This window comes from Stigmatopora nigra, chromosome 15 (assembly GCF_051989575.1).
Source record: "Stigmatopora nigra isolate UIUO_SnigA chromosome 15, RoL_Snig_1.1, whole genome shotgun sequence".
NCBI lineage: Eukaryota > Metazoa > Chordata > Actinopteri > Syngnathiformes > Syngnathidae > Stigmatopora > Stigmatopora nigra.
In genome coordinates, this window is record NC_135522.1 from 3082271 (window position 1) to 3109695 (window position 27425).

Below are 27425 nucleotides of genomic sequence, written 5' to 3' on the forward strand. Positions count from 1 at the left end.
ATTTAAAAAATATATATAATTTTTTATTTAGTAAGACTCATTAAGTCAAATCTGTAACTTTGACTCGCATTTCTGTAAAAACGACACACAATACGATCAACTCACACCTGGCGAGCTTTTGATCTTAATAAAAATTAATAAATCCATCTAAAAAAAAAAAGTCTTCCTGTATTACAATGTAATACAAAGAGGAAGCTTGGCGCTAAAAGCCCCCTGTCATTCACCCAATCCAAGTATGTCATTGGACTTTTAGATGGTGAGCGACAGCTTCCACTGAGCAACGAGTTTGGGCACGCCTCACACTTAGCCCTCGTGTTCCAGGTAACGCAACACCAGCAGCAAAGGGTCTTCATGGCGTCATCAAAGCGGACCCCTAGCTGGGAATGATTGAACAATTACCGCCACGGTTAATTTGCCTCCAATGGCCAAGTCGGCTCTCATCCTCAAGCCGAGTTTGACGTCAAGATGGTGGTATTACAAGGGCTGGCTTTTGGTGGCAAAACGCTGACTCTAATCTGCGAGTGGGCACGCGGGTTGACAGCTTCTTGCCGCTTTTGTCTACTAGCGCTTTCATTTTTTATCCCCCCCTTTCAAATCTTACATGAAAGTCCATGATTTGCTTTTAGCGCCGAGTTTTATTTACAATTTCAGCTCATCGTTTTGGATGAAATGAGCAGCTGATCTCTCCGACTCGCAAAAAAATAAAATACAGGGAAAAATCTGTATTTTCTTTCCTTTTTTTTAATTCACAAGATTTTTAGGTGACGCAAAAATATTCCGGCACGCAAACAAATACCTGAATACTTATTACAGAAGCTTATTGGTCCTTCATTTTAAAGTCCAGCAATGTTAGCATTCAAATACTTACATTTTCTGAAATAATTGAAAACTTTTTGGCCCCCAGTATTTCAATAAAAAAGAAAAGTCTATGTTCAATTCAGAAATGTTTCTATTTTTTTTCCTAATATTTTAAAGTACTTGGCACTAACAAAAACTTCAAATTCACTATCTCAACAAAGTTAAATACAACTGAAATGATTCAAAAATATTTTTTTGTGAGTCAGTAAAAGTTTTTCGCATTTTCTCTACCTCCAATTGAACAAACAAATTACTTTTTAATAAGTTCCTATAAAAACACTTTGAATTGAACAACTACAATATTGAAATTTATGAAAATGCACCCAAATCAACGAAAAATCCATGTACACACTGAATGGATAATTTTGTCTGCGCTACAAAATGTCAATTTTAAAGCTACAATATTTCTCTTAAAGCACACGACTAAATAAAGTCAAATTGCTTCCATGTGAAGGACCTTCATAGACTCTGATATCATTGAACTGGTGTCGATTTGCCCATAGACCCCCACTAAGAAAGCCTTGTGGAGTAAGATGTCTGCATGTTCTGGAGAGGACAAAAGAAAAGAAAAACAACTTACGTGAATTCGACGTGAAGCGTGTTCAGCAGACAGGTGAGTCGTCATCTTTTTCGCCAACTGGCCTTACCTTGACAGAGCAGGACGTATTCTGGAAGATTCCTCAAAGCCGTCTGCAATACGTCAAAGTCGCCACTGCCCATGCAGTACATGAATGTTGGGAGGAAGTCGGTTGCCAGGCTGTGTGATGGAGAAGCACGGATTAGGTCAAAAATTGTTGGTGCTTTATTATTTAAGGTGATATTCAGACTGCAGGGAACAAATCTGATGTCCTGGTTCTCGGTTTGACACCAGGATAGATCTATTTGGTGGAATCCGGAGCGTACCTGGGATTATTTTGGATGCAGCGTAATGCCAGATTGAAGGCAATGTTCCGACACAATTCCTCAGATGACGTCATGAGTCTTTGCAGGTCACTCTGTAAAAAAGTCTGTTGGTCAGATTCTACGGACACTGATTGTCTGATTGTTGGCTAAAATAGATAAACTACATTTGCTTGAAATCTAAACTGTTTTTACACAAACCACATGCTAACTTTGCTACTCCTCCACTACTTTTATTGACAGACTTTCTCTCTATTGACTCACAATGAAGTACTGGATCATCTCCGGGTTCCTTTTTGACTTGTCATCCACTTCTGTCAACACTTCCAAAACATCTGAAGAGAAGGAAAGGGTGAAAAAGAAAAACACTCAATGAGTCAACATCAATCTGCGGCCTAAAAAAAAGATGCCTAGTCAGCCTCACCTTCCATGGCTTCGCCCCTTGAAATCTTCCTCAGGTACATCGTCATGTCGGCTGCAGTCAGTGGAACTGACGTGGAGATGTTGACCAGGGGGAGTGAACTGGCTGGCATCTCATCTAGGCAAGATGAATAATGAAAAGTATCAGTTAAAAGGTCCTGCATTTACATTTTTAAATATAAGGAGCCTTTGGAGGAGTACCATCGCCGTATTCTGTCGAGAATTCTGTGGAGGAGCTTTTTACGGGGAGAGTTAGCCCGGCTAGCAGAGACTTTAGCGGGACCAAGTCTGGGTTTTCAGCACTCATGTTTCTGGAAGAAAAGAATTGTTGCTTTAAAAAAAAAAAAAAACGCCATTAACATACCTCATACTGAGATGTATCTTATTTTCTCGAATATTAGCCGCATCGGTATATAAGTCGCACCCTTGAAATTGCCATAAAAATCATAAAATTTTACAATTACAAATTTTGTTCAGCATTTTATGTTTATCTTTTCCATATTTTGAAATAAATGACCATATCAGCTATCTTGCGTTATTGGGTTTCGTCTGTCAACTTCAGTTTCGTGCATGTCAAGTCTATTTTATGCGCATATAAGCCGTACCCTCATTTCAGTATCTTTTTAAAGTTACAAACAAGGCATATATGAGAGAAAATATGGTCTTGCTGGATACTTTCATAAATATATAATTAATAGTGGTGCTGTTGCACTTTATTTAAGATGTAGTTACTTACTGCAATATGTCCGAGTGCTTCTGTAGGTACGGAATGGCGGCTGCTGCATCATGGGTAATATACTTTTGTGTGAACTGGAGAAACTTGTTGATGAAGACTAGTGGAGATCGACTCCTCTGAAAGTTCTATGAACCAAAAGAAAGAACTGTTAAAAAATGAGCAAAAGTGGGTGGGTAGCTTCCGCTCAGGCAATACGGCACCAACCTTAAGGACCTTCATAAAGGACAGGAGACAGTCTTGAAGCGCCCTCTGATGGCCAACGTGGAACACAAGCGGTTGAAGGAGCTCCAGAATGGCCAACACGTTGCTGAAGAACATCATGTGGTTATGTTGTCGGAATTCGCCAAAGTTGAGGTGAACGCGGCCGTGAAGAAGACCGGCGATCATGGGCAAGTGCCTGCACAAAAAGGAAAAATAAAGGGTAATATTAGAAATTTAAAAAAATATGAAAATATGACTTTTTAATACCTGAGCAAGAGGACAGGATGTGACACGGCCAGTTTCCTACATGCCAGATTCGCATCGGAAACGCGTCCCTCGGCCGATTTGGAGTCCACCACGTCGGCGAGGAGAGTCACCAGACGGTGGACGAGGACGTCAAGCTGCCCGAAAATACATGAATTCATTAAAAAACTGAAATTTGGAACTACGAAGTACTGTTTAATATCCAAGTACTGTTTAATATCCAAGTACTGTTTAATATCCAAGTACTGTTTAATATCCAAGTACTGTTTAATATCCAAGTACTGTTTAATATCCAAGTACTGTTTAATATCCAAGTACTGTTTAATATCCAAGTACTGTTTAATATCCAAGTACTGTTTAATATCCAAGTACTGTTTAATATCTAAGTACTGTTTAATATCTAAGTACTGTTTAATATCTAAGTACTGTTTAATATCCAAGTACTGTTTAATATCTAAGTACTGTTTAATATCTAAGTACTGTTTAATATCCAAGTACTGTTTAATATCTAAGTACTTTTTAATATCTAAGTACTGTTTAATATCTAAGTACTTTTTAATATCTAAGTACTGTTTAATATCTAAGTACTGATTAATATCCAAGTACTGTTGGAAACAGTAGATATTTAGATATTAAAGTCTCTCTCATGAATATAACTTTGAGAGCTGGTTTCAACAGTAAACTCTGTCACTATTTGACCAACGACCAAAACACCGGCGAAACAAAATCTAACAAATAAATATAACTGAAGATATGCATAACCTAAAGATCCATGATATAAGCGTAGTATCGGACAAAACATTGGCGCTCGCTTTACCTTGCAGCTACTGCCATCCGCCGTCCCACCGCTACTTAGCGTCCCCTCAGGCAAGGTGACATGTTGAATGACCTCAGGGAAGTGAAGGTAAATCTGCATCAGCAAATTCTGGCATCGCTTACTCGTGTCACTAAAGCAGAAAAAAAAATACACAATGACTGTCCCAAATCTTTCAAAACTTCATACAACATCGGTATTTATGCTATATAAGCTGACATTTTCCCCTGACATGGGATCACACAGTGCATCATTTTTTTTTGTGTCCTTCCACAATTGAAGCACATTTAACAAAAAGCCAGGCCATGAAAAGCCACAACGTTTGCCTTCATGTCTGCTACAGTTTCATAGAAATCCGCTTACGGCCAACAGCACACGCGGCGAAAGCTCAACTCTACTAACAAGACAGTTTATTGCAGCCATAGCGACCTTGAACACGGGCAAGCCGGCGCTTGTTTGAGGGTGTGTAATTGGAATCAACAGCAGCTTATCGAAAAAGAACAAACTCAACAAGGCCGAACGCTTTCTCTCCCTCTATTTTATTTTCACGTCTATGTTTATCTGACCGTGTTTTTACCAACGACAACTCGGCCCTGCGTTTAAGAAAAACACAGTAATTCGCCAGCTAATTTTATTTGACCTTGCTCAAAGTTTGCTCATTAAAAGCGCTTTTAATAAGTGGAAGACACGGTGGTGAAAAGGAGGGTTGGGCTCCACAAAGAGTTGCACCCCTGATCTCTGACAGCGGCTCACAACACAGGCGAGTTTAGCGCTTGAGCCTTAATCCTCTCGGCTTCATTATAGCAGTACTGAGCTTTTAAAGAGATCATGGTGCCGACGACTTCTGCCGGTTTTAATTTCACACCAATAGACCTAATTATCTTTTTTTTCTCCCTCCCTGGTCCGCAGTATTGCAGCTCGACAGAAGAGAGGCAGCAAAGTTCATCGGCAACAGGGATGGAATATTGGATGTGATTCGGCTCAAGTTAATCAACAGCTTGATATAAATAAAATTAAATATTATTCACTCGTTGGGCTAATTAGAGAAGACAACAAGTTTTGCACTAGAGGTGTTTACTTGCCTACTGTCCAATTTTGATAGGCAGGCAGCAAAATATGACAATATTTTTTAATATAGCCCACATAAGAAGCTTAAGTTCAGCCTATATTCAGTTGCAGGTCTTAGATTTGACACTAGCTGGAGCCTGTCATTTAAACATGCCTCTGAAAACATGTTGAAAAAGATGTCATTTTTGTTTTACAATAGTATACATTAAGAAAATCCAATGTTATAAATTGAGCTATTTTGGTTGTAATTTGTTTTTTTTACATTATGAAAGCATTCTTATGAATACAAGAGTATTAATTTTAAACTAGTTTCAACATAATGAGAGTACACGAGCGTGACCGGACGTTTGGTCGCCGGACAGTTGGTCCCCGGACGTTTCGTCGAACGGATGTTTGGTCGCCGGATTCGCTCGCTCTCAAAATTATAATCATGAGAGAGAGTTTACTGTTGAAAGCCATCAAGCAGGTAATCTCTCGCTCTCAAAATTATAATCATGAGAGAGAGATACCCATAATGAGAGAATACATTTTGAATGTTGCTGACCTGTCCGCACACTTCTTGGTGCAGCTGATGAGGTACTCGGACACCTTTGTGATGTTGTCCTGGTGTCCGTTGCAGTAGGAGTTGAGCAGAGGCAGCCGAGCTTGGATGAGCGAGCAAGAAAGCTCCTCTTCTGACGGACTCCTCTCGCCGGGGAAGCTGTGCTCCAACTCGGCCAGGATCAGATCCACCAGACTGATGAGCTCCTCTGAGCTCAGCCGCAACACAAACTTTTCTGTTTTCTTCTGCGCACACAACAAAAAAACAAGATGTCAGACCTTATTTCAACGGTCACATGACTTCTTCTAGACTTGGAACCAACCTGAGGGATCTTCTGATCACGTCCTTGCCAGATGCGAGGCATGTGACTGCATGCCCAGAGAAAATCCAGAGCAGAAGTTGGGTCCAGTCTGGAGGATATTGGACAGAATATTCAACAAAGAATGTTCTGTGGCATGTGGCAAACACTAATACTACTACTTTACTTGTAGTCTTTTTGCTTGCTGAGTAGAGCACTGATACACTGTAGTAGTGTAGACCAGTTGGACTGATGGGTGAGCAGGGCAAGAAGATAAGGCCTGTAGGCTGGAGTTCCTCGGGCCTGAAACAGGTGAAACCATAGCCATGACGAAATCTGTTCCTATTTGAAGCGAATGGTGTGAAAAACTCACCTTATTGAGGGCGAACAACAGTTTCTGCTGAAGGTCAGGACACACTGAGGTTACCTCAGGGTCTAGATACTCCATCCAGTCCACTAGTAGACCCGAGCACAGTCCGGACTTTGCCAACTCAGAGCTACTGTCAAATGAAACAGATACAATTGTATTGACTAAGTGTGTTACCCCAAGAAAACTAAATTGTTTACCTTGAATTTGCATCGGGGTCTTCCTTTACAGGCCACGCTTCACTTTCTTGTAGTAGCAAAGAAATGACCATGGTAACCGGGCCGGCTGTCCCGGTCTGGGAACTGACCGTCATCAACAGAGACAACAACTCCTCCAGATAAGGAGATTTGGCCTCCATTAGACCTTGTAAGACTGAAAAAAATGGTAGGGTTTAGGAGTAGTACAAAAATACCTAAATGTGAATAAATTAGCATTATAACCTTTGCCAATAAGCTCCGCCTCTGCGTTACACCTGTCTCCAGCCTTCAGCATTGCTATGATTGCTCTGAGTGGCACTTCAGTATCACTGTGATACATCAGAGCTTCAGCCAGGTGGAGGAAGCCTGAGCGTACTGAAATACAAGGCAAAAAAATGAACTTGAAGGCATCTCAGGATTTCCTCTGTGATTTATAAACCTGGTGGGCCAGCAGATTTTTCCAAAATGTTAACATTGCTTATTACTAATAAATGTCTTGTAATAAAAATAACTGTCATTTGCAAATACTTATCAACCAAACATTTTCATTTCCCTCACCATCATTGTGCCTGTTTGTGTGAGAATTTTGTCCAATAAATGACTTAAGCAGCGTCTTGAGCGGACCCGCCTCCACAGATGGATTATCAAGCCAGATGAGCATCTCCACGTTGACTTTGACGAATAGCGAAGAAAAGGAACTATCCAGCGGCACGAGACGCTGATAAAGGAAGGCAAAGTTGGTTTAAATAGTTCACAGTTGACATTACTGTTCCGTTACCTGGTAGAGATGAAGCTGGCGCATGAGTGGGCAGGCGAGGGCGTGGCTACGGTGCATTGACAAGACAATGGGCCCACTGTGGACTGAGGTAAGCAGGGTGGCCATGGCCTGGAGGAGCCGTAGAGCCAGTCCAGCTTGGTGAACCTGACCCTGTTTGGCCCGCATCAGCTCTTTAGCTAGAGCTTGTTGCAAGGCTAGCGAGAGTTGGCTAGCGGGCTGGGTGGGCCGGAGTTGCTCTGACTTTAACGGGAATATCTGACAAAAGTCAAAGTGCTTTGAGCTATTTGGTAGAAGTCGCTAGCAACAGGTAAAAAAAAAGCTATTTCTTACTCGGAGGATCAAGCCTGCCAAGTCGTCATCAGGCCCGATTGTTGGAAGTTGTGTGGCTGCTCTGATCTTAACCGAGCCGTGTGGAGGTTCCACCGTGACTTTGGCTTTACTGGTTTCTGCGGTGTCTGTGTGAAAGAAAAGGATTTAATTTTGACCACTGTGAGTTAAAATTGTTGATGGAATCCAACCTGTTTGTGCTGGGAGAGAAGAACTCAGCAGTCTGTGGAAAGCATGCCCTCCAGTGGCTCCTCGTTCGTGTTGCACCTCCACGAGGTGGGCCATGTAGTCTGTGGGCAAGCAAATACACAACCAAAGTTAGATTAGAACTAAATTTCATCTTGTATTTGGGAAATTTCCTTGGTTGCAGTAGCAAGCACAGACACAGAAGACATTGTAGACCTAGCTAAAAAAACTGCAACCAAAAACAGATATGAAAGTGCTTTTGGCAGCAATTAATTTGAACTGGGATTGTTTCAGTGCCCAAATAGTTCATTTTATCCAGTAACATTAATGGTATGCCAAAGTCACTGTCTGTTCAATGGAAAAAATACATTCTCAATGGCAGCCAATGAGTTAAATAAGTAAAAATACCTTTGTCCATGATGTTCTGCTCCAATGCACGTGGTTCAACAGTGACGGCCTGGTCCAAATACTGCAGAAGTTTACTCATACTTGAAACTGGAATTCCAAATGACTGCACGAATAGCAGTAATTGCTCAGGCTCCAGATCTTGCAAAGCTGAGGATGGACAGACACCAATTATATTTAGAAAATAAAACTGTCAGGAGGAAAAAAAACACATTCTGGTCAACATTATGGTACCTGCATCCACCAATCGAGGCACCTCTGATCGAATCATCCTCAATTTCAACCAATCAGGCAGCAGCAGGGCTTCTTCTGACGTGTCCACCAAGAAGGCAGTTGGCAAGGGTTTCTTGTCAGGGAACCAGATGTCCAAAAGACTGTAAAAGTCACTCTCTCCTACACAAAAAAAAAATAAATAAATCTCACTAAATTTGCTTTGTTTTACTATTTCCTCTCGTTTTATGTCTATACCTTTGGGAGGCCCCAGTGTAAGAAGGATGACCATGGCATGGACCACTAAAATGTGCATGGTAGCGGTTTCTCCTGTAGTCCAGCGGAGAAACACTTGATCTTGAGACTCAGACTGAAAAAGGCACTCTGTTACTAATATTCAACGATCGAGAAGCTCAAACTTGACATAAGAAATCCAACATGGTGCATACCCAGCTGTACAGATCCTCCCCATCTTTGGTCTTCCTCATTCTCCTGATGTAGGCGGAGAAAATGGAGAGGAAAGCACCAAGAACAGCTTCTGATTCTGGTCTACAGGAGTGCTTAGAGAAGAGATTGTTCATAATGGTGGAGCGCTCCACAATTAGCCGGGCCACATCCTACAAAAAAAATCAGAAGTTTGTGTTAATTAAAAAACACTTTATGGACAACCATATTGGCAAAGCTACAGTAGATACCCGTACCAAAGCTAGGTCATTGTGAGAAGCCTGCTCCTCCACTGGTGCAAATTGGGACAGGTAAATGAGATAAGCACTGATGGTCTGAGGGTCAGTCTCCATATGAATGGCCTAGTTTAGAGAAAGGAAAGATTTTTTAAAAAGGTAAACTCTCCAGTGTTCAAATCTCCTTCTGATCAGAATGCTGACCTGCTGCAGGGAGGTGGACGTCATGCCTCGGACACTGTCAAACATGGGGAGCTTAGGAAGGTCCTGTAGAAGCCACTGGTAGCCTGGTAGGAGCTCTGCATCGGTAGAGTCCTCCTCCATGGGCTGGTCTCTTTCCTCTCCATCTTTCAGGCCTCCTTCAGTCAGAACGAGTGCCAGACCCTGCAGAAAGTTGTACATTGAAGGTTAAATTTTGGATTTTATCTGGAGTAAAATGGCAAAACGATACAGACCTTCATTGCCAGGACTCTGGAAGCCACCTGAGAGGAGCTAAGACGACGGAGAAAGTAATCTAAAACTTCGCATGTGGTCTGCTCATCAGCTTTGGGACCCAATAAGAGATCCTGAAGCCTTCCCAGTAGCTGCCGCTGTTTTTGTTGCCTCTGACAAAGAGAAAAATGACAAAAATTTGAGATTTTAAAGTTAAATACAACTGAACTGTGTTTGGTGAATGCACTTTAGTGGATTTTAAAAAAAGGCTGTTAGAATATTTAAGTCAGTTTATCTCAATAGTAAAACCAGAAATATCAAAGTACTTGTCTTCTCTTGGCTTTCTGCTCTTTACTCCCGCCCTCGTCATAATCGTCCAATTGCAGGCTGTCGTCCGCGGCATCGTGCAATAAGAATTCACACAGGCATTGCACAGGCAGCACGTCAAGGGACCCTTCACTGGACTGAACCAGATCAGCCAACCACGGCATGGACTGGGAGGAAGCCTGTATGAGGAATTATATTATATTTTAAGACCCAATAATGATCATTTAGTATTTTGTTTATGTGTCCCATCCCTTACCTGTCTTTGAATAATATTAAGCAAGAAGTCCGGGTTACGGCTGCGGCATAAAAGATGGCCGAGGCGTAAAGACTGATTAAGGGTCTTCACTTGCTCTTGGACTTGAGGCGGCGGTCGACGAGGTGGACCCCTGGACACAATAATAATAGTAATATTCCAGCTGAATTTACGACAACAACAATGTGTAATCTTACTGTGGATCCAGACTGGTAAGCTGGGAGAGTAGCAGACTGTTGCTCTCAGTGATAGTCTGCTTGGTAGAGGCGGCAGCCAAGTGGCTTTCAAAGGCCAGGATTTCCTGTTTCTCCCGCTGTGAGATCTGCAGCTCGCGTCCAATCATTTCCGTCTTTGTGTCATCGTCCGCCACGGTGCAAGGCGGGTATGTGTAGTTGCTGTGGAGAAGGGAACGTTAACGGATTATGAAAGGGAGATGGATTTAGGGTATTGGGATGAGTGCTTACTTGGTCATGACCATTTCCATGAGCATTTTTAGGGTAGGGTAACCATCCCAGGCAGTCAAACCTTGGAAAGAAAAATGAAAGAAGCTTAAGAGACAATAAATAAATTACTAGTCTGGTCATAATTGTTAAAAAAATGGAGTTAAAACATATTTAATGTCTAAATTGCTGTTATAGGCAGTGATTTGAACCAGAAAGACTCTATAGTACCTATTTTCTGTGGGTTGAATGCAGCAACCACGAGTAGTAGAAGCCACGCTTTCCAATAAAGGGTTGATATTGCCAAGTTTGGAGGCTGGTACCTTAAAGCAATTCAAGAATATTAGTAATTTTTCGCTCTGTACAGGAAAGTCTTTTAAAAATGAGAGTACCCTGCAGGTAGTTGGATATTTTCCGGGTGATGATATGTGCAAAGATTGAGCACGGCGTCAATGAGTTGGATGCGCTCTACTACGAGGACCTCTAGATCTGTTTGAGTGGAGGAGAAATAAAAATTCAATAATGGTCAAAGCTAGAAGTTTACAGAGGAAAACTGTCTAAAAAATTAAGTAAATTACAGACCGTCGGACTGAGCACCAGCAGCTCTTTTAACCAGATGGTCGGCGAGTTCCATGGCGTCCGCCGGACCCAACGGTAGATCACGAGAAAGACCAATCACCAGGATGCGCATGAGCGTGTCTTCCAGTAGGGGCACTTCGGAGCAGAGGCGCAAGAAAAAGCTGAAAAGACCAAAAAAAAATTAAAAATGACAACTCAGTCTCCAGCACCACCCGCAGACATTTAATTCAACTTACTTTCTGTCACTTTCTGGAGGCCAGTTGTCCCACTTGTAATAGGTTTCAGGCTGTTCTGTGAAAAGTACTTTGTGAAGGCTGTGGGGGAGAAGAAATATCAGAAGTATGACACTGGGGGTTAAAAAAAAAAACTCTGAGACGTCCATACACACCAGTGGACATAGTCCTTGGCGCCCACTTTGCTTATAGTGGGAACTACAGTGTGAAGCCACCAAACGGCGTCCCTCTGAATGCAGGCAATCTGGTTTTGGAAGGACCGTAACACCTCCAAGTCTGATAGAAAGTATATGGAATGTCAAGCAGGAGACATGACATGAAAAAAAACTAGACTATTTACATTTCAACTCACTCTTCTTCTCCCCTTTATCCCATGCAATGCCCGCTTCTTTGACCTGAGCTGTAATGCCCAACATCATAGAAACGGTGAGCAAATCTGTGACTTGAATGACAAAGCGCTCCTATGGGAAGACAATGACCAAAATCAAATTGCTGTATATATAAAAGCAAGAGCTTCATTTGAACAAGAACCCTTACTTTAAATTCCATGTCAACATAGGTGGCCTCCTTCCTCTCCTGCATCAAACCGAAGCAAAATGACTGGAAATTGATTTCATGTTTGGTCTGCTTGATGATCTCCCTTAACAAGGCTCTTGAAGCACGAAGGTAGTCATCTTTGTTTGTGAGAAGGTCCTGGAAGACCATGGCTAAGAACTAGAGCAGGAAAACAAAAAAACATTTATTTCTGTTCTTCTTTCTTGAAGTATCTGGAAAGGAATTTCAATATAATAAGGAAAACACCTTGGGTGCCTGCTCCGGGCTATGCTGCAGCAAAGTGTGAAGAACCTGCATGTTATTGGGGTTCCTAGCATTGGACAGCTCATTAAAGATGACCAACTTCACCATTGTGGCTAGATTGTCTCTATGTGCATTCAGGAGCTCCCTGCCAAAACATATATCTGTCAAAATCTACCTTCAAAACTGCCATTGTGCCATGTCAAGTCTAATTTATGCACATATAAGCCGTACCCTCGATTCAGTCATCATTTTTTTGAGAGACAAATATGGTAGTTGTAAAATAGAGTGCACTGACCTGACACATAGCATGTAGTGGTTGAGTAGTACTTTAGGCTTGAGGCGGATTTTGATCAAATTGGAGATCACTTCCATGTCGTCTGATCCGTGGGTGTTGCAGTTCATGCATAGTGACATGAGGAGATCTTGAGCAGGCCGGGTTAGCTGTACCAGTGTAAAAATTCCAGAATAAAAGAAATTAAGGTCTATAAAATGTCATAAAAATGACTAAATTCAAATGGTTTTACCTTGGGATTTTGCAGCCACATTTCAAGTCTCTGAACAGCCATAAGCCGACCTTCTTTGTACCCGCAAGTCGCCGTCAGCAGACGCAACAGATTCCGTGAAACGTTGTCCATGGGCTGTCGGCGGTTTAGCTGGTCACGGAGGACGTCTAGAACGTAGTCTTCTACGCTCTCGGCGAGTTCCTCGTACCTGCGCCGAACCAGAAATGATTTTTTAATGAATTTCTACTGCGCTCCACAGTCATCAATGCATTTGCTTACCTCGGCATGACCGGCCCTTCGTCATCTGGGCTGAGTTTCTCCTCGGCGATGAGTAATTCTGCCCGGCTGTCGTCCTCATCGGGAGTTGATGGATGAGGGCTGCTACCTAAAGTGAAATGGTTTTGAGTTCTAAGTAAGGAAATGGGATAAAAAGCCAATTTGGTCCATACCTGCACTGAGATCTCCGGCGGCTCGTCCCGTGTCGGCCTGCAGCAGCATGCTTTTGGGAGGCATCCTAGTACCGAAAGCCGTTTGAATGTTGTCCACAAAATTCTTGCAGTGACAGCTGTCTACCCAAATTCTTTCCCCCAGGGAGTCTTCAATATACACCTATAAAAAAGTATTTAATTTCAAAGTTTTTATATATTATTTATTATTATTTACTATTACTAGTACTACCACTATTACTAGTACTAGTAGTACCACTTTTACTCCTACCACTACTACAATTACTACTACTACCACTACAACAACAATTGCTACTACTACCACTACAACAACAATTACTACTACTACCACTACAACAACAATTACTACTACTACCACTACAACAACAATTACTACTACTACCACTACAACAACAATTACTACTTCTACCACTACTACAATAATTACTACTTCTACCACTACTACAATTACTACCACTATGACTACTGTGTTTTATAATTTTATACATGACACTCATTTTAAGATAGGTCCTTCATTGAAGGTGCGTCTTATAGTGCGGAAAATACAGGAATCATTCTGTTTGATCCATTTCATCCAATATCCCAAAAATCCACTTTTCCCAATGAGCCATTCTCACCTTGACAAAAATCTCAGGCCAGTTCTCATCTTCTTCATAGGCGGCCATGAGCAGATTGCAAGCCAGCACGGAGACCAGGCTGTTGCCCTTAGCTTTAAAGTTAATAGAAGCATCTCGACGCAAGAGGCTGCACAGGGCCTGTAAGCAAACAGTGAAGAAAAAATATCTATCTATCCAACGTTGTGTATATGAAAAAAATGAAGCCATACTTCTATGATTCCCTCCGTAGCAAAAACATTGGGTTTTATCTTAGCCAGAAACATTAGGCTGAGATACAATGTGATGTCCGGCTTGGCTCGGTTCATCTTCAGCTGCTTTACGGCGCCGCACAGTATCCCCTCGATGCGTTCGTCGTTGCCCTCCGACTCGGCGGCCTCGATCTCGTCCAGCAACAGTGCTGGGGCAACTACCACAAAAAAAAAATAGTCAGGAAAAAGATGGTGTCAATGCATCAAATATGATGTCTAACAATTACCTTCAATGGGAATAACCGATGGCTCCTTTATGGAGGGTGATATGGCTCTCTTATCTGCAGCTGCGACATCGGCGAGGCGTCCAAGAGCGCTGACGGGGGGCGTGGTGGAAAGTTTGGGGCGCTTGGACAGACCCGATGAGGACGGAAGAGTGGAGGATGTTTCTCTCTTGCGGTCAGTGGGTAGAACGCTAGCAGCCGGCTTGAGGAGGACCGCAGGGGCTTTGGACTCGCTACCCTGGTTCTTTGAGCCCAGTGCAATAAAGTCTCCTGGTGGTGGGTGACCTGACATGGGGAAAATTGAGTTTTATGCTTTTGAATAGACAGTTTATTGACAAATGTAGTTGCAGGTTTTTGCAGACTGTTAATGCTTGATTGTACTTGTATCTTGGAAATACAACAAGTGTATGCATCAAACTAAACATTAAAAAATGCAATTAATAGCTTGGGACTTACCTGATGTTTTTGCAGCACTGGGTCGCCGTAATGCTGTTGGCTTTGGACGATTCATTTTTTTAATAATAATAAGTGATCCAAGACTCACTTTTTATATTAAAATGTTCTGTGGGACAAAGGGATAAATCAGAAATATTATTATTCATGTTTACATTATGGACGGTTCTTTTTTCATGAACATGCACGATCCATAGAATCATAACTTATTAAAATATATTTTGATAATAACATCATTCGATCCATTGGATGATTTATATATCTATTTGTGCTAAAGCTAGGCTAACAACAACTAACACGGCTGCATCACAGATCGAGAGAAACTAGTCAACTGCACTGTTGAACTTTACGGTAAACGGATCGGTGCCGGGTGGAGGAATTGCATTCAAAACCGATCATAATCTGTTTAAAAAGTGATCTTGATGAGTACCTCATTTTGGTTTAGAGTTGTCTGTAAATGACAAGACGCAACTGATGGGGAAGCCAGCCCGATTGTTTCTTCCACGCTTTTGGATGTGGCTTAAAGAACATGATAGTAATACGCTGCCACCAAGTGGACGCCTTTTTGCATCAATATTTCTTTTTACCGTAATATAATATTCAAATGTATGTTTTGAAACCGAATTAAGTGCACATTATAATTACATGCAATACAAATAAGTGTAGAAAAAGATCAAAAACAGAAGTTAATGGTTCAGTCTTGATTAAGGTGTATGAAATTATCTAAAAATATTTTATATTTTAAATGTCTTTTAGATGTTGTTGTTGGCCCAAAGTCAGTTGGGATAGGCTCCAGCACCCCCATGAACCTAGTGAGGATAAAGCAGTTCAGAAAATGAGATGAGAACTTGGTATCAGTCAAATTGACAATAATATAATAAGAAAAATGTTCATTTACAAAAGTATCTTCCAAGAAATGACATAAGATAATGTTGCCTAATTTTGGGGTATTATACAATTACAGTTAGCAAATTATAAAACAAATTATTCAAGCAAGTTAATTCTGGAACAAAAGGGTTACATTTTCGATGTATTGTGATATTTTTTTAACTCAATACTTACAATAATAAATAATTTATGGATTTGTGAAGCCCTTTTTAGACTTTACTATAATTCAGGTCTATAGTATATAAATAAATGGTGAATTACTACTAAATTTTTATTCCCCCTTCTCAAACACTGGGTGGCAGCAGTCAATACAATACTTGAGTAAAAGTGCCATTTAGTCAATAATGCTTGAACTTCCTTGTGTTTTTTTTTATTGCATTAAAGAATGCGATGTAATGGACACTTCCATCAGTTATGAAATCCATAAATTCCTTGACAAAAATCAGCTAATCGATGAGTAATGGTTCTTCTAATGTGTTCCCACCCATAGTGAGCAGCCAGATAGTTCCCCTCCATATATTATAGTCGTGGGAATAGTTGAAATAGTCAGTTTCTTCCAGTTAGACTCGCATAAAAACAAGAAAAAGGAAAAAGTAGTTACGTTTCCAACTGGTTACGTAAAGTGTTTTCATCTTTTTTGGGTGAAGTCAATGGAATGTACAGTTGTGTCATTTTGGGGATGTGTGCTTAGGATAGCATGTGTAAGACTTAGGAAACAAATCCAGACTGATGTCCAAACATCTGGATGAAGGAAAATGTGAGGCACCTTTCAGGAATGATCAGGATCAAACGTGATTGGAAGGAAGCTGGAGGTGTTGGTGGTCGGGTCTGGTATGATCTCTTGAACACCACAGGGAGGCCAATGCGTGCCAGGTCATATTTCCAAATAAGTTGAGAGAGAATGAGTCAGGCTAAAAAGAAGAAAAAAAGAGAAAAGATGGGCGATTAGTGAGTCAGTGTTACTTCCTGTAATCCAAAACTGCTCAGACCGCACAGCTCGCCACTTTTGAAGATGTTTGAACTCGCTAATCTTGCTTTGCTTTACAAAATTAAGATGATTTGAGGAATGGGATCGTATTTCTTTACTGGCTTTACAGGCTATGACCTTTTTTGTTAAGGCTGTATGTGTATAATAGTGTTAAATAACCCACGTGATGTTTAGTGTAAGAGAAAATGGACTAATGGAACATTCCAGTTTGACATCAAAAACTTAAGTGTAAACAAAATTATAGGTTATTTATTTTCGCATTAGCCCGTGGCAATGAATGAAAGAAAGAAGAAGGGAAATGGTGATTTAAACCATGTCGGCTGACAGATGAAACAATAAAAGCAACTTCATTCATCTGATGGTGTTCAGAGGAGAAATGTGGTTGGTTAGTCAGTCTGGAGTCAACACGCATCTTCAACACCACGTGCTACACAGATTCAGAATTGTAGTTATTGACTCACGGGATATGAACCATGAGGGAATTTAAAAATCACAAGTGGCAACAGGTGAAAAAGTAGGATGAACAAGAATTTAATGACAATGATCCATATGAGCCATCTGCAGTTATTAATGGTTGTGAGTTATAATCATTTATAGAAAACTCCCAGTCAAAGTGGATTATATATAAATATATATACACATGACACATATATACATACATATATATACACATGTATACACATGTATACACATACATATATATATATACACATGTATACACATACATATATATATATATATATATATATATATATATACACATGTATACACATACATATATATATATACACATGTATACACATACATATATATTCACATGTATACACATACATATATATATACACATGTATACACATACATATATATACACATGTATACACATACATATATATACACATGTATACACATACATATATATACACATGTATACACATACATATATATACACATGTATACACATACATATATATACACATGTATACACATACATATATATACACATGTATACACATATATACACATGTATACACATACATATATATACACATGTATACACATACATATATATACACATGTATACACATACATATATATACACATGTATACACATACATATATATACACATGTATACACATACATATATATACACATGTATACACATACATATATATACACATGTATACACATACATATATATACACATGTATACACATACATATATATACACATGTATACACACATATATATACACATGTATACACATACATATATATACACATGTATACACATACATATATATACACATGTATACACATACATATATATACACATGTATACACATATATACACATGTATACACATACATATTTATACACATGTATACACATACATATTTATACACATGTATACACATACATATATATACACATATACACATATATTTTCATGTATACACACACATATTTTCATATTTTTCATTTCATCTGAGCTGGAAACAAAGTGTGGAATATATACAAGAAGAAAAAGCCTAACGGCGCATTTAAACGTACAATAAAAACGACTGATGTGGACTTTTAATACGGTTTTACGACTTTTCAACCGGGTGTTGAATGGTAACTCCAAAATAACCTGTGAGTGGAGCAGCAGCCCCAATAAGAACAATCCTGTGACTGCTACTGCCCCGCATACTTTCCTCAGGAATGGAATGCTGGCGCTCTAGGCAAGCTGCACTTTTCCCCCCTCACGTTGGTGCTCAACATCCCATTTTAAGCTCCGATTTAACTCCCCAAAAAACGACACGTTTTCTTAGACCGGATTAGATTTTCCTTTCTTTTTCCTTTTTTTTTTTCCTCAAGAAAAACAGACCCTTTCTATTTCTGGCTTCCCCCTCCCGGCGCTGACGTCAGCACAAAGTTATTTTCATGAATGGAGGGGGCGGTCATGAGGACGCGGTGACGTCAGTGCTTGCGGAAGCGGGAGCGTGGAATGTTAGTAACATTGTTGTTGTTTTGGAGTGAATTGAGTTAGCAGGACGCTCGCAGGCTGGCTGCCTCGCCGTCTGCCGGACTCAGAAAAGCGGCTTCTACGGCTCCCTTTTCCCTGTGAGGGGGGGGGGGAGCTTAAATTCTACCTAACTGGACTTAATTTCTATCCTATTTAATTTTTTTACTACTATTTTTTTCACCCATTCCACTCCACGGGGATCCTTTCAAAAAAGGTGAGGCTGTTTACTCATCAACTTGAAAAAACTTTATACTACTTGGTATTAAAAAGAAGTAAATATTTTTAGTTGATATGAGGGAAATTAATATGCTGTCTGGGTAATTTGTATGTTTAAATAAAATAATGAATGTCTTGGTAAAAGGCACTTAAATGCTTTGACGTAAGAGGAAAAATGTAAATAAGGCAGTGTCTTGAGATATGTATTATTGGGTTATTAAAATTGGATATGGATAGGTTTTGGGGGTGTTTTTGTTAGTAAATTTGGCTTATTTATCCTAATCTGAGGGTCATTTTTTACTGGATCATTTTTTTACTGGATAATTTTTTTACTGGATCATTTTTTTTACTGTATCATTTTTTTTACTGTATCATTTTTTACTGGATCATTTTTTTACGTAAAAACACAGGGCATTCAAACTAATGCTACACGTGGGGTGCATTTTCAAACATGTAGGACAAAGGGCACCATGAGAAGTAAGACCACCGGGGCAGTCAGAGAGTTGGTTGGGGTGGGTGGGGGGCCCACATCTCCATAAACGATACATCACTAAACTATTCAAGAGAGGAGAGGCACTTCCTATACTAGTTTGTCAAGTCCGTTGAGGAAAAGGGTTATTTTTAAAAAAACATGCACTTGTAATCAATTTCATAATCCACTCATAGTTGTGCACTTGCGTGTTTTTGGTCAGACATCTGACGCAAACTTTCTTATGCATGCTAACCGTTTGAGTCATTTTTTTTACACTTTAAATGTCAGTGACTTGCACTTTCAATCTGGTTCCGGGTAGCTGCACAGAATGTGGGAGTGGGCGCTTTTTTCGTCTACATTGACCCTCCCTTAGCAGCCCCCCCACTATTCACTATGTAGTTATTTTTTTTGGGTTGTTACTTCCCAGGCTGAGTCATTTCTTTTCCACTGGCGTGATGAAGCATTTGGGAGATCCAAGACCAGGGCTATGTATTTAAATTGTCAGCAGTCATTTAGTCTTTTTGGCCGGATGAAACGCGGCAGTTAGAATGCAAAGCGCTCATGTGGTGGTGGTGGCGGAGTGTTGTGAAAGTGACATAGCTGCGGTGAGCAATGTGATGACTCACAGGGATGTTTGCTCTCATGTGTTTTTTTTTTTTTGCCTGGCTTGCTCAAAAAGGGGAGGGGAGGAAGGGCAGTGTACTCCCGAGTAAATATTATTTACGCAGCTAATACATCTGGTTACACCTGCGTAATCGAATGAAATGTGACAGGCTGAGTCTGTAAAATTTTAAGTAGGGCTCTTGCGAAAAAGTATTTGAAAAGTACTTACGAGGAGGTTGGAATTTTTTTTACTTTTATGACTGGTTTGGTAAGAGTTGAATTGCTTTTTGGCTGATGATTTACGAGGGACTGTTTTTTTTAGAGTGGTAGTTATTTAAACGAGTTTATTTTAGTGGTTGTAGGGAGGGATGTGATTATCTAATGGGGAAAATCGTGCTTTCTAGTTATGTAAAGTTTTGACTTCCGACAGGTGTCATACTCATAGGAGACCTTGATTTTGTTAGAAAATTGGGTTTGTTTACCTTGAATTGGTGGTTAACCAATCACAAGGCATCTGGAGACAAACAACCAATCACATATAGTTTAGGGACAGTTTTACCAGGCAGCCTAGCAGGCATAATTTTGGGATGTGGGAGGAATCTGAAGTACCCAGAGAAAACCCATGCAAGCCCAGGGAAGAGCATGCAACCTCCACACAAGAAGGCCAAAACCCTTTGGGAATTCAACCCTCGATCTCAGAACTGTGAGGCGGATGTACTAAGGTATTTTCACAACTATAAGGTGCACCGCATTATAAGGCGCACCCTCAATGAATGACATTTTTTCCATATATAAGGCACACTGTAATTTAAGGCGCACTGTCTATTTTGGAGAAAATTTAAGAATTTTAAGTGCACCTTATAGTCATGAAAATACGGTATTATCATGCAAGTTTAATTAAATTAGTGGGATACTAGCGCAGGTGCTGCACTTGTTGTTTTGGAACGCTCGCCAAGTGTGCCATTGATCGACGACGAATGTTTCCGCGCTATTATTCGCACATAAGTCTTTCCATGTCGGCTCTTTTTTCCCAGCCCTTGTTCTGCATTCTTGAAATGCTCTTTTTGGAAATACAACCAGCAGCCCTCCTCCCTTTTCCGCAACTAAAGATCTCCGGTGGTCATGCCAACCGTCGCCCGGGCTACTTTTCCTTCCTTTCTAGTGAAACGACGGGATTTTCCAGGAAACGTCAAATTGGGAGGGTACGATTCCCTGCCTTGCTTGCCATTTGTGGCTTTTTACCAGTAAACAGAGTGACTCACCGCTTTGTTATGCGATGTGTTTCCTTCGAAGTAGATCTCGGCAAATATGCTGCGCTGGGGGGAAAGAAAATGGAATCTTTGCATGCCGTTGAGGGTCTATTGGATGGATTTCAAGGGTCGCCCCTAGGGAGAAGAAGAAAAAGTGTCAAAAGTTTATCTTGCCAGAGGGCGGTGGCGAGTCTGCCCTCTGAACTAGCAAATAGAGAGAAGGAAAAAACAAAACATGGCGTCTGAAGAGTGCCGACGTGTTGTTTATTTGGAGAGTGGGTTGGAGTTACCTGCCGTGACCTTGAACTTGAGCAGACGCCTGACGGAGGAAAGAAAAACATGTCAGTGAAGAAGTGTTTTGCAAACAGGCTTATCAGGTTAAAGCAGGGGTGGGCAAACTTTTGGGACCGGGGGCTAAACTGAATTTAAAAAATTTGACAGATGGGCGGGGTCAGCACATGATATGATACATATAAAAAAGTGCATCCGTTAACAGTACATATGAAACATAAACAGAAAAGAGGACTAAAGTATGAACATATTCATGACTCATCATTAAAGTAAAAAGTAAAGTAAAAAGGAATGTATTAAGAAGTATTAAAATGTCATTTAAAAAAAGATAGGGGCTGTAAAACACAAAAAACAAATAAGAGTGGACAGAGTTACTGCCACTATAAATATAATATATATTTATATTAAATTAAGCTCACTTAATGGGTCATGCAAATGCTCTTGTTTTTGTTTTGTTTTGTTTATGCAGTATTCCATTTACTGTCGAGACATTTTGGGAAAAACAAGAGAAGTAAATAATCCTAGAGTGCCAGAAATAGCCATGAAAGAATTCCTTTTTAAAGTTACGCGCACACTCAAAAATAATGTAAAATGAGCTCCGCCGCCCACATCAGTCGTGTGTTTGTTTCACGTAGGGACTCGCCGAAGTGGCTTTTTATCTCAGACATTGTGGCGGTGGATCACTCGGAGCTTTGTCACGGATGCGCCATTGCGTCATTGGAATGATGTTCTTGTGAGGGTAACGTGAAAGGGATTTTTTGAGCTACTGCAATTACGCTAGCGTGTAAAATGTGGTTGGCCCTGTTAGGATTTAAAAAGGAGTTTAAAAGAAAGATAAGCATTTTAAACTTTCTTTCAATTCTCATTTTAATGATTTTATTTGATTTATATTGCATGTTTTAATTAACATTTTCAATACTACTTTCCAGTACTACTTTCCAGTACTACTTTCCAGTACTACTTTCCAGTACTACTTGCCAGTACTACTTTCCAGTACTACTTTCCAGTACTACTTTCCAGTACTACTTTCCAGTACTACTTTCCAGTACTACTTTCCAGTACTACTTTCCAGTACTACTTTCCAGTACTACGTTCCAGTACTACTTTCCAGTACTACGTTCCAGTACTACTTTTCAATAATACTTATTGGATTCATGATTTGATTAATTCATTTCATTTATAATATTTTTTTAATATCCCATACCATGTAGACCTGCAAAATATTCTTCTATGGGCCCTCCACTGGCCCTCCAGCCACATGTTTAAGACCCACCATCCGATACAAATGTAAGAATAAAAAAATACAGCTTAAGCTAAAAAGCCCTACAAAATGCCAGCTGAACCTAAGCTCCTTACGTGGGCCATATTCAATAATATTTCCTTAATAATTTACTGAAAAAAAATGGGGGTCCACAGTTGGCCCACGGGCTGCATTTTGTACACCAATGGCTTAACATGTCTGCACAGGCTACATTTGATATGATTGGCCACGTACACTACGCCAGAAGATTTGGAATTCCAGACATTTTGTACACTTTGCAAGTGTTGTTCAACAAGTGAGTAGTAGACACCCCCTTTCTCAATCCCAGACCCTTGTAGTACAGTGCATGATGGGAAATATTGGCCCCCGCTTGGTTCAATTTGCATGAGAGTCTCCGCCACATGTGTGTTTACTCAGGAATGTGGTTTTTGTTCTCGATGTAAGCCATCTGCGGCCTTTTTTTCTCCCTTTGAGGTATTTTCCCAGACTGCTTTTTGAGAACGGCCTCGCTCGCACGAGTTGTTTTCTTGATTGCGTCGGTTCAAAAAAAAGGAAAACATCTGTCGCGTTCGTGCACGAGTGCCTGGGTTCTATCATGCGGTTTCTGGCGGAGGAAAACGTTGGCATCTTGATGTGGAGAACGTTAGAAAAACATAAGCACATGCCTGAAGAATTTCAGCAAAACAAGCCCACCTCTCGCTTGGTGTTGTGAAAAAAAATGAAAGGTCGTGTTCTACTTTTCCATAACCTTTGGAAGGGGACCCCCTTCTTGACGCAAGCCCTTCTAAATCAAGGCATGTTTGACCTATTTGCACATGAGGAATTCCGCATACTATGATTGAGTTTTGGTGATGCAGCTGGATTGGCTTAAAGCTCGAAACGGGGTTTAGTGGTTGTCTTTAATCGTGTGTTTGTGTGGGTTTGTACGCTTTGATGTTCATGTATTTCATATCTATTCCGAGATTGTGATTTCGGAATCAGACATCTACTACAAAATAGCTGTAGAAAAGCCCTTAAAAAAGACTGACTGCACTATATGGTTTCAAATCACTGTGTATTAGTGGCTTCAAATATTAGTTTTTTCCTCTAAAGGAGTGAACTATAAATAATTTAGAGTTATAAACAAGAATTATACGTGGAAGGAACTACAATTTGACACAAAATATAATTTTTGTGATGGTATTACTGAGAAAAATGTAAATAAAGGTGAGTATTTCCATGTAGAATGGTGGCAGATATTTTTAAATGCTAGTATTATTTCAGCCAATGATATTCAGGTACCTCAGAATACTCGCCTGTTCTCATGACTGTGCATTTTAGAGATGGGTTTATGTTTAATAGCTGAAACATCAATTGGGATGCTAGTGGTGTAGTATTAATAAGTGTATTCTTTTTCCTTCCAGTTCATATATGTATATATATGTATGTGTATATATATGTATATATATGTATGAGGATATATATATATATATATATATATATATATATATATATATATATATATATATATATATATATATATATATATATATATATATATATATATATATATATATATATATATATATATATATATATATATATATATATATATATATATATATATATATGCTCATGTTAATTTCAGATAAATAGTAATATATTAACAACAATTTATATTAAAATGTAATAATGTATTATATTAAATCAACTTTATACTTAGTATGTTTATTCAAACACTATTCTACAATCATTCAAAAATATATTTACTTCTTTTAATTTAGTTTTATGGCCTCTGACAGGTAAAACAAACACTTGTGTTGATAGAACTGACTTTCTTTTAGACAGGAATGATCTCATTGGTTGTCCTAACGATAGTTCAAATAGACAAAACATCCATGAAGTGACAAAGTAATTTCCCGAACTTTTCTTTTGTGTATTTAAACTTTGATACCCAATATATTAGCCTCCCCATCCAACTAAATATTCACCCACTTCCCAGGATATCACTTATCGCTTACTTAAACTGTCAACTAGACAAAAACCAGGCTAAATTTACCCGCTTCGATAAATAAGGGCATGCGTAGGCTTAGGAAAGCCCGCCGCCGTAAGAGGATCGGAGCGTCGGCTAGATGCTGATAGACGACATTGCCTGCTGTTAAAAATACACTCGTGACTATGAGGGAAACTATTCCACCGTGACATGGGGGAATTTTCCACACGCTGGCCCCGGGAAAAGGTCACCATGACTGTAAATGTTAATGCTGATGTGACAGCAATTTACGCCTTGTCATTTTACTCTAGTGGCTACTTTGAGGGGGCCCCCCTACTCCCATCTTTGCATAAAAAATAAAAAAAATGTACACAGCGTGAGCTCAGCGGCTGCGGTTATGAATGGGTCTTGTTTACCCGCTGGTTGGTCATGTGACTCACGCTCCCACGCCCATTCCAAAGGGGTGTTGCCATGGTAGCTGCTGAGTATGGAACACAGCACTTGAAATTTTGAAATGGAAGGGAGGGGGGGGCTTATAGATTTTTTTTCTTTGAGGGTCTGGAATGCTTTTTCCTGAAAGAGTGAGTGTCACTTCTATAAGACATGTTGGAATGTTCTACTGAACTATATTGGGGAGACAATGGATTGGGGTCCTAGACTAAACAATGGGGTAGGAGGGGGTTGGACTTGGATTTGTAATCGAGGTACTTAGGTCGGTTAAGGTAAATTTGTTCATTTTATAAAATATAAGTTACGTTTTAATAATAATAATCGGATATAGGGTTTGTCATTATCATTGACTTGACAAAAGCCTAATAGTCACCATATCCAAATGATGGAATTGGTAGTGCTTCTCCATAAAGTGTGTTTTTGCTGAAAAAGGCCCAATAAGTGATAATGTCAGATTTGACTTACTTCTTACTGTCTTTTAACTTACCTTAAGTCAGCCAGTAGGACGCAGATGACCGCCCAATGTCTTTGTTACCTCACCCTGAAGTTATTACACAGAAGGGACGGTGTGTCGTGATACCGCAAGTTTAGAGTCCTGATTACTGTGGGGACAATTGTGAGACAATTGTAAAAACTTCATTATAAATCTACTTTAAAAAATATCATCACTTTTACAGTAATAAACAAATAGTGCAGTTTAAATCCAAATGCAATTATGCTTTAAAAATAGGCACAATAAAATACACTTGCAGGGAAGGGTTTCCAACAGGGGTACACCCTGTCCTGTGCTGCCCCCTGTTGAGATTTTTGCATTGCTACGACAGAAAATAACTATTTTGACATACGTATATAGATAAATGTGCTATGTTTTAAATGCGACATCAGTACTTTGCTGTTAACTATTGACTGACACCCTTCATTTCACCTATCCCAGTGCGTCTCTCCTGTGAGGGTGTGGCCAGTCGTCTGCACACGGGGAATGACGACTCCTTTCAAGACCAACAAGGCGTTAAAGGTACACCCTCAATTCGTCGGCCATTTTTCCTACGCCACTTTCCTCAACGCCCTCCCCGCTCAGGTAAAGAAGGAGACGGGCGAGAATGCCCCGGCCGTCAGCGACGACGAGCTGGTGGCCATGTCCGTGCGGGAGCTGAACCAGCACCTGCGCGGGCTGACCAAAGAAGACGTGGTACGGCTTAAGCAACGGCGTCGCACGCTCAAGAACCGAGGCTACGCCGCCAGCTGCCGCATCAAGCGCGTCACCCAGAAGGAGGAGCTGGAACGTCAAAAGACGGACCTACAACGTGAAGTGGACAAGCTGGCGCGCGAAAACGCCAGCATGCGCTTGGAGTTGGAGGCCCTTCGCGCCAAATACGAGGCGCTACAGTGCTTCGCCAGGACTGTGACTCGCGCCGGGACCCTGTCGCCGGGTAAAGTAGCCACCACTAGCGTCATCACCATCGTCAAGTCGGCCCACCGTAATGGTTCGGCGCCGATGACGCCGTCCTAGGGTCCGCCATCGCTGAGCTCCTCCCCCTTTTGAGAGGAAACTCAGCAATAAGACTGACAGGCCCCAAAAAACAACTGTTTTTTTAAGTCCCGCCCCCTGATTCCTTTAGTTTACACTTTGGAGCACCATTCCCAAACATCTCAGAGGGACTTTTCCATTTGTACAAGGTGTCCTAAATCACTATAAACCTCGTTTTTGTACAAATTCCATTGGGACAGTAGACGGGCAAAAAACGAAGAAGCTTGGGACTAAGTCCTGAACCCCCAAAACCCCCCAAAAAAGTAAACAAATTGAGATATCTCTGTATTTTGCACTGTGCAAAGCACAAGCTCCTCCTCCTTTCTGACAACGTCTCGATAGCAAGCGGCAGGGTAAATAAAGATCTTTTTTTTTTTTGAGTGAATGACTGAAAACGTCCGACATGCCTGCAGATGGCAGCACGATTTGATTGTCCTCGTTTTGCGCAAAAAAAGGCCAAAACATTTCCCAGCATGCAAAGTGTCGCCTTAACAAATGGCTGAGAGTTCATTTTGTCAGATATACGTCCAAATGTACGTCGTTTTTACTATGATGGGGTTGTGGGAGATTTATATTTGTTAGCATAGCATTTTTTTCAGACAATTTTACACCAGCCACCATTTTCCCAGTTGAGCACTTTGGAGATTGTTTTCGTTAGCGCAAAAAACTACAGAAAT

At 40.4% G+C, this 27425-nt stretch overlaps 2 protein-coding genes across 2 annotated transcripts; one reads left to right on the forward strand and one right to left on the reverse strand.

Moving 5' to 3' along the window:
- Nucleotides 1-129: 129 nt before the first annotated feature.
- ints1 (integrator complex subunit 1) lies at nt 130-21469 on the reverse strand. The gene is made up of 49 exons (XM_077733900.1): nt 21259-21469; nt 16479-16623; nt 14828-14933; nt 14375-14656; nt 14109-14305; nt 13900-14037; nt 13265-13424; nt 13095-13200; nt 12837-13023; nt 12608-12753; nt 12316-12457; nt 12052-12228; nt 11867-11975; nt 11670-11790; nt 11518-11595; nt 11285-11442; nt 11095-11191; nt 10934-11025; nt 10727-10787; nt 10460-10657; nt 10266-10395; nt 10009-10188; nt 9706-9855; nt 9455-9634; nt 9272-9376; nt 9020-9187; nt 8829-8940; nt 8595-8753; nt 8364-8510; nt 7961-8059; nt 7773-7897; nt 7443-7697; nt 7223-7382; nt 6908-7039; nt 6668-6839; nt 6474-6600; nt 6288-6403; nt 6125-6212; nt 5806-6047; nt 4197-4326; nt 3383-3516; nt 3119-3311; nt 2915-3039; nt 2380-2489; nt 2183-2296; nt 2023-2093; nt 1762-1853; nt 1506-1615; nt 130-1404 (listed from the first exon to the last, which is right to left on the reverse strand). Exons 3-49 carry the CDS (start codon nt 14880-14882, stop codon nt 1292-1294), a joined length of 6543 nt encoding a protein of 2180 aa, XP_077590026.1. The 5' UTR covers nt 14883-14933; nt 16479-16623; nt 21259-21469; the 3' UTR covers nt 130-1291.
- Nucleotides 18626-27388, forward strand: mafk (v-maf avian musculoaponeurotic fibrosarcoma oncogene homolog K). Its single transcript, XM_077733899.1, has 3 exons — nt 18626-18919; nt 26155-26235; nt 26299-27388. Exons 2-3 carry the CDS (start codon nt 26200-26202, stop codon nt 26728-26730), a joined length of 468 nt encoding a protein of 155 aa, XP_077590025.1. The 5' UTR covers nt 18626-18919; nt 26155-26199; the 3' UTR covers nt 26731-27388.
- Nucleotides 27389-27425: the final 37 nt, after the last annotated feature.